This window comes from Ipomoea nil, unplaced genomic scaffold, assembly GCF_001879475.1.
Source record: "Ipomoea nil cultivar Tokyo-kokei standard unplaced genomic scaffold, Asagao_1.1 scaffold3054, whole genome shotgun sequence".
Classification (NCBI taxonomy): Eukaryota; Viridiplantae; Streptophyta; class Magnoliopsida; order Solanales; family Convolvulaceae; genus Ipomoea; species Ipomoea nil.
In genome coordinates this window covers 665233-676268 of record NW_017619482.1, presented here as the reverse complement: position 1 = coordinate 676268, position 11036 = coordinate 665233, and the positions used below count along the sequence as shown (strand labels likewise).

The window sequence follows — 11036 nt, the reverse complement described above, 5'->3', positions numbered from 1 at the left end:
ACCTCTCAATAATATTTATGTCTAACTCAGAGATAATGGGAGTGCTCAGAAATTCTTTGTTATTCTTTCCTCTTCCGGGTGTCCCCAGTGTCTCCCTTTTTATAAGAATGGAGGAGCCTTTATATAGTGGCTCCTCCTCTGCCGACTTGAAGGCCCTTAATGGCCGATTTCAAGGCTAATCAAGGTATGGAGCCGTTAGACGCTATTACTCGGTCGACCAACGGCTCTCCTAGGCTTGTAACAGCCCGACCGGGTCCTGTCTTTAATGCTTCAACGGCTCTCTATTAAAGGAACCCCTTTAATGCCCTCAACGGCTCTCCTCGAGCCGGGTCCTTTCCTGGGCTTGGGCCTCGGCCGACTCCTGGACTCGACTTGACTGCTCTTTGGGCTCCTCTCGATGTTGGCCCACTTCTATTTTCTTTGGGCCCCTATCTCTTGGGCCGGGGTCCTTACCCCATCAACTTCAATCATCCAAAGATTGAAAGTATCAAACTAGTCTACGAGTGTATATATGTCATATTATATGTATATGTCATATAAATGGAAAAAATTAGCAAGGTCGAGTCGGTCGGGTTAACTCGACTAACTCGACAGAAATTGACGAGTTAACTCGGCGTATTTGGACAAGTTAGGCGCTAGGCGGCTGACTTAGGCGCTAGGCGGGCGCCTAGGCGGCCGGTCTCCTAGGCGGGAGCCTAGGGCGGAAATCGCTACGGCCTATGGGCGCCTAATGCCTAGGCGCCGATTACTCGGTGCCTAGGCAGGATTTTTACAACCCTGATTTTAAATCATATATATTATAACATCGAAAACATATTTTTTAATAACAAGAGATGTAAACCCCAAAGTTGTAGCAAGTACCAATAAATATCAACTATTTAAATAACACTCAAATGTATTAAATAAAAAAAAAAAAAAAAAAAAAAAGTACACAACTTAGCTTTCTTTTATTTAAGCTTCGTCTTAAAAGATAATTTTGACAATCACTTGTAGTGTTTTATATTAATGGATCATGTTAGAGCATCCCCAATAAAAGATTATATTTGATTTTTCAAATAGTAAAAATTATTAGGGAGGTTTTTAACAAATGTGGAGTAGAAATTTTTGCAAGTGGGTTTCTTCTACAATGAGGAGATTTTGTCAGAATTTTTTTTTAAAAAATTAAAGTGAGACGCAAACTCGCTGTCAACCCAACACATGCGCCCGCATGGGCGATTGGCAGCCACTCTCAATTGAAGACTTTATGTTTTTCTTTTTTTAAAAAAATTATTTTAAAATAATGCTAGCCGTTGCAAATGCTTCTTGTTTGGTTTTTTTTTTTTTTTTTTTTTTTTTTTTTTTATATAAAAATTTTTTTTAATTTAAATTTTAACATTCTTGTTTTTATTTTTAATTATTAATTTAACTTTATTTAATTTTTTAAGTTATTATTGTTATTAAATTTATATTTATTAATTAAATTAAAATTCTTAATTATCAATAATATTATTATTAAATTTATAATTATTAATAATATTGTTATCAAATTTATAATTATAATTTTTAGAATGATAATAGATAAAGAAATAATAATTAAAATATATAAAGTAAAATGGTGGGTCATAAAAAAATCTAAAGCTAATGTGGGGAAGAGATTTTGTAATTGAATGAGACGATACAATCGTTATACCATAGCAATGTGCGTCCCGCGCCTCCCAAAACGATGTCATTTTGTTAATTTCAAGTATAAAATTTCGTGCACTCTATTACATAATTTTGTACATTCGAAACATGAAAATTTTCAATTATAAAATTATGTGTTTCCAGCTATAAAATTCTGTGTTTTCAGGTATAAAATTCTGTGCATTCTATTATATAATTCTGTACATTCGAAACATGAATTTTTGTTTTAAAGAGTTAAGAGTTTATTTTTTATATTATGTTAAGAGTTTATGTGTATTATGTTAAGAGTTTATGTATATTATGTGCTCTCTCTGTGGACATTTTATGTGTCATGCTTATTATTCATTGGTCAAACCAACTCTTTTTTCTTGGTTCATTTTCTTTAGTATTCTTTACTTATTTTTAAATTTGATTTGTTGTGTTTAATAGTACTTTTTGTGTAGTTTCTAAATATATAAATTTTGCATACTAATACTAAACTTAATATTATGAAAAATTAGATTAAAAATAACTTCAGTCAAGTCTCGTTAACCGAACCAGACACATAAAATGGGACGGAGGGAGTATTATGTTAGAATACGTGTATTATTCTTTCAAAAAAGATTGTGTATTCAATTATAAAATTCTGTGTTTTCAAGTATAAAATTTTGTGTATTCTATTATACAATTCTGTATATTCTAAAACATGAATATATTTTTTAAAGAGTTAACTACATCCACGCGAAAAGGTACAAAACGACATCGTTTTAGATTAGGGCGCACAATACGTTATGCGCCCTGGTGCACAGTATAATTTATCGAGATGATAGATGATGAAGTGGATGTTGAGGTCCACAAAAAATTGAAAAAAAATAAAAATAAAAATTATTAAGGATGTCCTTATGGATTTTGACTTTAACAACTCTTTAGCTCTTATTTAATCACTTATTTTTTTTAATATATAATAGAAGGTGGGGGGCACCATCTAATTGGCGCATGTTAGTCATGTATCGCGCGTGCAATCAGACTTTTTTCGAAAAAAAATACTTTCCGAAAAAGTCCTCTCTCCTCAGCTTTAACCCTGTTTCCCCCTCTTTGTCCTTGCATCGGAGATACTCTAATAGCGAACACAAACAAGTTGGCATTCAAATTACTGCAATTACAACAGTCATTCAGAATAGCTGCCAAAAACAAAATTGGCAAACGCGAAGCACAACACTCCAAACCATATATAAATGAATACAAATAAAGAATCTGGGTTGTCAAATAAGGCACCCGCCATAATGGCTGGATTCAATTGAGAGAGATATAATACCGACATCTCCAACCTATATATACTAATCTCATCGAGCCCATGATACAGAGTCGATTTCGTCCCTCGCTTTCTTGTACAGTTCGAGCCTCTTTGCGCATTGCTGTCTTCTTTCCATCAATGCTGGATCCTCATCCAACAGTTCTCCAAGTGCCTTACCCTGAAACATTTTGCAAATCTCTTAGTCACACAATCCAACAACGCTATATTGTTGATACAAATACTTGAGGGTATTGAACTCGTGTTGCCTGTGATAAAGTGCAAATGCATAGCCAAGCACATTGTGCTCAGATGACATGTAGTGACCTCTCCCATGTGGGAGGTCATGAGATCGAGCTTCAGTTGAGGCGTTGTTGACTCTTTGAGCTTCATTCGGTTGAGAAAGTATGTTTGAACAGATACTACAATGTCATAGAGTCAAAGTACCTCTTTCTTCCCAATCTGCACGTAAAAGCGATTCAATAAAGAATGCTTGGCCTCCTTCACTTGGCAATGAACAACTGCCTTTGGAATAGTGTTTCTGAGAGTGTCGGAAACCATATTCACATAAGATGACACATTTGACCCAATCCTCCTAAAGTGACCCTCCGCATGGCGGTCTGCAGCAGCAGCACCACCAGCACCAGCTGCTTGGTTTCCGCCTTTCTCCACCTCCTGTGGAAGCTTCCTAAAGTAATCCACTGTCAGGTATGAAGCCTCCATGTCCACGAGTCTAGTGACCGTCTTCTTACTTCCGTCACGAAATTTTTCCAAGGATTCATTAGAAGCTGCAGCTATTGCAGTTTGTAGACTGGGAAACCGCTTTAACTCCTATCCCATCAGTGAAATTAGAGCGGATTGTTAATCATGAGGGTAGTAGTAGAAGCAACTAGGCAGAACAGTATTATTAACCCTGTTGATCAAAACATAAACTTTTAGAACAAATATATTTTACCTGGCATTCTCCAATTGACTTCCTCACAAGTTCCTTCAGAACAAAGTGAACCTGATATTGTGTACTGGTCAGGTGTGCATGTTGCAGACAAGAAAGGTACATAAATGCTCCAAACTTATGGTTAAACACTTACAGCATCAACAGAAGCTTCAGCTGGGCCTCTAAAATAATTTAATGATCCCTCAATAAGCCGTCTATAACCTTGTTCTGGGGCAATCAAGTGAGGTTGGTAACCATCTGCCTCAGAAACAATTTTCCTCACATTCTGTATGGATAGATGGCGGTCAAATGGAAGTTTTTTTAGAGCCGCAGGAAGCTGATTATCAAAAACTCCATAGATTCGATCACCACCTGGCCGGCTGATTTAGATATCAAATGGAAATGTGCGTTAACTAAAGAAACTTGAGACAAGTAGAGGGTAAAAGTACCACTGGTGATAGACACTTATTAACAACAGATCACAACTCGTGTACATATTATAGGCAGCTCTTCAGATAAAATCAGCGAGGCAACAATTTGCAATTTCACGAGATGAAATTTTGTTACTCCATGTAGGAACACTATTTTTAAATTTGTTTCAATCAGCCAAAAGGCACAACCCTTCAATAAGTATCCGTGTTCTGTGAATAACCGTTTTAGAGAAATAGATTACTCATGCTATTCAACTTAATAAATTTTGAGGGATGATTCTAGAAAATTAATAAATAAATATAAAATACTTCATGCATAAAATCAACCGATTAAAGCTTGAAACCTTGCATCCAAAGCAACAAGTGGAAGAAGAAAAAGAAAAATGAAATTGCATACCCTCCATCCAGATGCTCCTTAAAGATCTTGTCAAAAGCACGACACAGTTCCAAGATAGTGTACAATTGAGCCTGAATAAAAATTTCAGTCACTCACAAAATAGGATGGGATTATGAGAATAATGATTCAAGAGAGAAATGCAGCTCACCCCTGCGTCAACAGCAATAGGCCTTCCAAGGTGGTCCATCTCTGATTCAAGTTCCTCAATGCCTTTGTTGATTAAAGAGGTGATACTTGGTATTTTAGCCCTAATTACAGACTCCAAGTGCTGAAATCAAGATGCTTAAGATATTATCTCCATTCTACACTTTGCATAAGCCACTCAGACGAACATTCAAGGGATTAAAATTACTAAAGAATGTACCTTTGAAAGAAGCTTTGCCAGGTACTCTGAACCCATTTTACTAGAAAGGTGTCCATAGTCAGGACTTGTAGCAAAATACTCACGCTCCTTTCTTCTTGCAACAATCATATCAGTATTTTTGTTTATATCAGCTTGAGAACGGTTTACAATACCCACCCAAGGATGTTGCAACCGATAAGCTCGCCCTTCAAGAACCTTCAGAAAGAAGCGGTTTCAGTTGTTATAGAGATGTATTGATGATCAAATAGGACTGTCAAATTATATAAAAGAAACAACAGAAAGCTAGTGAACTACTCCGTATAAGACTGTAATTTCAATTTCATTTAAAGGAAAAGAGAGAACGCACATCCAATGCATTAGTTCCTTTATCCATCAAATCTAGCTTTGTAAGCACCCCAAAGGTCCGTTCACCTGCAAGAATGGTCAACAATGTTTTAAAAATATTTGGAAAAATGACAGGAAGAGATGTCACAAAGATTCTAAAATAAAATATACCTGAGGGATCCACTTCCCTGGCAAGTTTTATAGCATCCGAGGTGGCAATATCCTGATTAGCTGGAGATATTGCTAGTATAATGCAGTTGGGCTACAATGCCATAATTCAAGCATTAAATATAGAGTAAATCAGAACATAAAGAAACATTAGCATAAGCACATAAATAGCATCTACCTCTACCATGTATGACACAATGAAAAGAATTGCATGAAAATGTTTACTGAAATTTAAAATTTAACAAACTGCTCAGAGAAATAACAGCCTACAAACTAACTGGATACAAAAACTCAAATTTTAACATTAGCCTACAGTGAAGTATATTCACTTCATCCAACAGATACAAGAAAATTCTAATTTAATAATAGTAAAGCTGTGAAAGAGAGTAATGCACCATTACCTTCCCAACATAGGTTCGGACCATGTTTTCAATATCTTCAACTATACTTTCAGGTTGCCCCTCTGCAATGCACAAGTGTGTTTAGTTTTGCAAAAAGTTAGAACTCAAAATGAAAACAGCCAAGAGAACAAAGAGATAAAAAGGATAAAGTCAGTACCAACAGCAACTTTTGTCAAACCAGGCAAATCAATCAGTGTTAAGTTGACCACTGCCAACAGAAAGCAACCACAACAAGGTGTCAGCAAGTGAAACATTAACACACACAGAGAATGGGAGGATGGGTAGCAGTACAAAGTAAACAAGGAAACGTTCTTCATTTACACCATGAACTCTGGGCTGTCTCATGAAACTCAACAAGATAAGCATATAATGGTCATTTCTGTTGAGTAATAGACAGAAAAAGGATGTAATACCATTGGGGGAGTAGATGCTGAGGTGGATGGGAACAGGAGAAATTTGTTTTGATTTTCCAGTGATTCTATCAGTTTCATCCTGAATTTCCTTGCGTACCAGAGCTACAAAAGAAAAATCAGACAGTCAAAATTGCAGGTCCATAATGTTATGAAACACATTGCAACAAACACATTTCAGATATTTCCTGCATTCAGTCATATATATTAGAATTACTAAAAGCAAAAATCAAAATTGCAACCATCAAGGGATGTGTTACGAAGGTGACCAAATTTGTGTACCACATTTTAAAATAGGAAAAGAATTTTTAGCCTACAATTGCAGAGGCTGAAACATTGATACAACACTCATAAGAAAACTAGCTCCTTATCTGAAACTTAATAAGAAATTAGTAGTGTATACAATATTTCACATACCGAAGTCTGTGAATCTTTTTCGTGGCAAGTGAGCAAACTCTGCATATTCCGGCTGCCCAGCATCTGTCTTGTGCAACTGCAATACCAATGGCCGCCTTGTGACAATCCCTGTAATAACAAAGAAGATACTTTCAATCAAAATCAACAAAGTCCCCAAATCTCATTCAGATGTGATCAAAGGGCTCACCAGATCCTCGAGGAAGAAAATCTCTCCCAACTACGCTTTCCAACACCGATGATTTTCCAGAACTCTGAATTCCATTATAAAACAATCATCAACTACAGGAGAACTCCAAATCACCGACATAAACAATGAAATGCAAAGAAGAACACCACGACGAAGAAAAAATAAACAAAAAAGACATCGAGATTGCTCCTTTTCCATCAAAACTCACAATCGACACCATAATATTCACTCAAGACTCTCATTATCTTTTACTCTGCTTGGATCTGCACATTTCTCGCTCCGGTTTCTCTATCTCTCTCTAAGCCATTGATCAAATCTAGTTTACTGAGTAATGCAAATTCCCATTTCTAGACGAAAAACAAAGTAAAGAAACCAGTAGATGACAATGCAGAAAGGAATTAACTAAACTGACCTGACCACCGACGACGGCGACGGAGGGAAGAGCGTCCCAGAGAGAAGAGAAAGCGTTGTCACCCCCACCGTAGTCGCCGAGAGCCGTACAAGCTCTCTGAATCCGATTCACCAAACCGATCAAGCTCTCCATTGTCGACATCTTCTCACCCTCACAAAAACACTAATGCCTAACCAGATCTGATGCTCAGCTCCAAAAATTCACACAAATTTTTGGAGGAAAAAAAAAATCTGAAAATAATAATTTAGGCAATGAAGATCTGAAGGTGGAAAGACGAGGGAAAGGTTTTGAAGTTGGCGACTTTGTGGACTTGGATTGAATGCGAAGTGAAAGAACGATGTTTTAGGGAGACAAAACTCTGAGCTTGTTGGACTGTTTTTGTTCAAATTTCAATTGTTCAAATTTGATCCAGAGGGGATCTCACATATGCATGTGTGTACTCACCGTGGGTTGTTCCAAGTGCTGAATCAGTTGTACCTTCCTCTTTAAACTTTTGAATTGTTATTCACTTTTCATTTTGAATGTAGTGTTACTTTTCTGAAAAATATCTAAGAAGGAATAGAATTGAAATTTCAAAAAGATTAATTATATTGTTTGATTGGTGGAAAAGAAATTATTAAAAAATATTGATTTCATTATTTGGTTGAGTTTGAAATTGTAAAGAATAATAAAACGAAATTCAAAAAGATTAATTATATTGCTTACCAAATAAGTTTGAAATTGTAGTAAAGCTTATTTGGTAAGCAAATGTAAAATAAAAATTAAATAAAATTTATTAAAGCTTATTTGGTAAGTAAATGTAAAATGGAAAGAATGGGTATTTTGAGTATAGAGATTGTTTTTCATGATGTAGAGGTATATGCATTTAACACTGTTGTCATTCAGTTTTTAACATCTGAAATCAGTAAGTTGTTCTCCTTTTTCAGATTTCAGATTTGCATTTGCATATATGAGATTAACAACAAGAACATGTTTTTAATTCTATAGGACACTGTTATCCATGCGCACTTACCAAAACTATACATTACATTTCAAGAGCAACAGGTTTATTGTGTAAAGAATTTCTTTGTCATTACCTACTTTTATACCTACAAAACTATCATGCATAAATATCGGTTAAAATTCAACTACGAGACAACAACAAAAGAATATAAAAGTGCAGGGTTTCCGTGGCATATGTATCGCTTGACGTCATTTTCCAGTCTGAATAGTAACCTACGATTTAATGAGAAAGAACTTATTGGTAAGTTTTGTGCTCTCCTAAATTTAATATGTTTTCTTCATAGTTTTCATAATTAGATTAAATGTTTTTCAAACCTAATATATGTCATTGGTCGGGTAGTGGACAAACATGTAAGCTAATCGATTTTACTATAGAGGATGCGAAGTAAGTACATATTCAATCTACAGTTTTTTTTGTTAGATTTTTAATGTACAGTTTGAGTATCATTAAACTACTACACACTTATTCTTCTTTATTGTAGGGTTAATCAACTAAGGTGTACGTTTTGGATGAATATATGGCCAAAATTGAGTCATTCTTTCAATCAAACTTCACTGATCATGTGGTTGTTTTGCTACAGTTTTGTAGGGTTAAACATGGTGTTAATAGTGAGTATAAGCCTTATTTTTAATATTGGTACTACTATTTTAATATACACATACACATACTAATGGTTTTTATTTGATTTTAGATGGAGAGGTGAGACTTTGCAGCTCCTATGATGTCACCCAAGTGTTGTTCAATCAAAGTTCTATTGAGTTTATCAATTTCAATGAAAGGTTTGTCTCATTTTTAGTTTTAAGATCTCTGTACTGTTTTATTTTTGAATATAAAAATGATTTCTCCAATTGTAGTGTTGCTGAGAGAGACCAGCAAACCCCCATGAGAAGTATTAACTCTATGTCTAGTCTGAGCTATAACAATGCACACGATGACTCCACAAGTCAAACGATGGAGGTTGTGACTATCAGTGAGATGTATGATAGGCAAGAGGTAAATGTAAAAATAAAAAATAAAATAAAATAAATGAAGGAAAATAGTGTTAAGGTTGAAAAGACATATTAATGCATTTTGGTGGATGTTTCTATGTTGTGGTTTTTGCAATGAGATTTTTTTTTTTATTGTGGTTTGTATGATGAACAATTGTGCCTTGTGGCACTCTTAATATGAACTCCTAAGGATTGGTTTACATTGTCTATAGTTGGATTGTTTTAAATTTAAGTTTGCAGGAACCATGCCAGGAGTCATATTCACATTAACCAGTAAGATTCGTGAAGAATATAAGGAAAGGAGCAATTTGGTAATAGATTTACAAAGTATGCATTTTAATACTTTGATTTTTGGATTACTTTCCTTTCCCTTTTGCAGGTAAAATTTGACTCATCAGAATCAAATCATACCAGACTGGAGGAATTTTCCTACACACCTATGGACTGACAGAATCACATAAGCATTTCCCAAGGAGAACATTTTCAAGTTAATTACCTATATTAGTTAATACCTAATGTATTAGTTTAGTGAAATGAAATGATTGTTTTAGATACTTCGGGCATTCAAGAGAGTTTAGTAATTGATTATGTACTCAATGTTCTAATCAATTGGCACTCTAACTAATAATACACATAAATATTCATCACAAAATGGTAGCACTCAAAAAATAAATAATTGAAAAGTATCAACTGGAACTTACCTATTGAATAATGGAAGCTGAATCATCAAACTTAGGAAGGGAGCATTTTTATAATTTTTCATCTCTCCATGATCTGTATCATCATCATCTTTTTAAAGGATTCACTTTAAATTTCTACCTGCTAGTGAACAAATCTAATAAACAAGAAACTATTAAGGACACCTGAGTATAGTGTTAGATTCACTTTGGTCTTTGCCATGAGGAGAAAAAGACCTACACAAAGACCATAAAATCTAGAAAGTTCAAAGTGAATGTCATATTGGAATTGTGGTCACATTACAATGAGACAAAACTGACATTTTTATACTAAAGATCAATTGAGAACAATTTATGAATATGATCCCTAGATCACTTATGTCCTGATCAACTCGTTCTCTTAACGATTTAATCGTCTTTGTCTGTCATATCTCCACACCTTTCTTTAACACATCAGCTCGTCCTTCACGAACTCTGAATTACAAATCTTTTTGTCTTTAAGTGACGATTTGTTTCTCTGATCTTTTAGAATTATTCATGAGTTGTACCATCAACTCATTATTCATTTTGAAGGATCTACTTATCCTTTCAAAGAATAGATGTTTGTCAAGATATAGACAAAATGATTTTTCATTGAATGATTCCCATTAACTACTTTTTTTTTAATCTTCTTGCTCGATCCTGTGGATTTTAGTGTTGAGGAACATGCCTCAGAGCTTGGTGAAGAAGATGAAGGTGGTGAGTAGTCAAATGATGCATTGGCTTGTTTGTGGGTTTTTTTACCTTTATCAGTCACTTTCATTGGCTCGGGTAGCAAGGTTTGACCCTTAACGAACACAGAATTTAAACGTCTACTTGTAGAAGGGTCTGTGGGTTTGGTCAATAAGACATGTGATGAAGAGCTGGGATTGTAGCCAAGTCTGGCTCTATCCCCTGATGGTCTTTGATCATCCATCATTCGATCCATTATTTTGGACGAATTAGTGAATG

At 35.0% G+C, this 11036-nt stretch overlaps 1 protein-coding gene across 1 annotated transcript; it reads right to left on the bottom strand.

The window, feature by feature from the left end:
* Nucleotides 1–2759: 2759 nt before the first annotated feature.
* Nucleotides 2760–7803, bottom strand: LOC109164000 (dynamin-related protein 1E-like). The gene is made up of 15 exons (XM_019312740.1): nt 7378–7803; nt 6966–7029; nt 6779–6886; nt 6365–6466; nt 6109–6159; nt 5952–6013; nt 5554–5644; nt 5405–5469; nt 5059–5253; nt 4843–4962; nt 4695–4765; nt 4021–4246; nt 3888–3938; nt 3380–3763; nt 2760–3113 (listed from the first exon to the last, which is right to left on the bottom strand). The coding sequence occupies exons 1-15, from the start codon at nt 7516–7518 to the stop codon at nt 2985–2987; spliced, it is 1860 nt and encodes a 619-aa protein (XP_019168285.1). The 5' UTR covers nt 7519–7803; the 3' UTR covers nt 2760–2984.
* Between the last annotated feature and the right edge of the window lie 3233 nt (nt 7804–11036).

Bases quoted from the DNA above. Each gene is read 5' to 3' on its own strand.
- LOC109164000 (XM_019312740.1), bottom strand. From the start codon at position 7,518: ATGTCGACAATGGAGAGCTTGATCGGTTTGGTGAATCGGATTCAGAGA. The intron at 6,467-6,778 runs GTATGTGAAATA...TTTCTTTTGTAG, and splicing joins AAAAAGATTCACAGACTTCG to CTCTGGTACGCAAGGAAATT. The intron at 4,963-5,058 runs GTACATTCTTTA...TCTTGATTTCAG, and splicing joins TGGCAAAGCTTCTTTCAAAG to CACTTGGAGTCTGTAATTAG.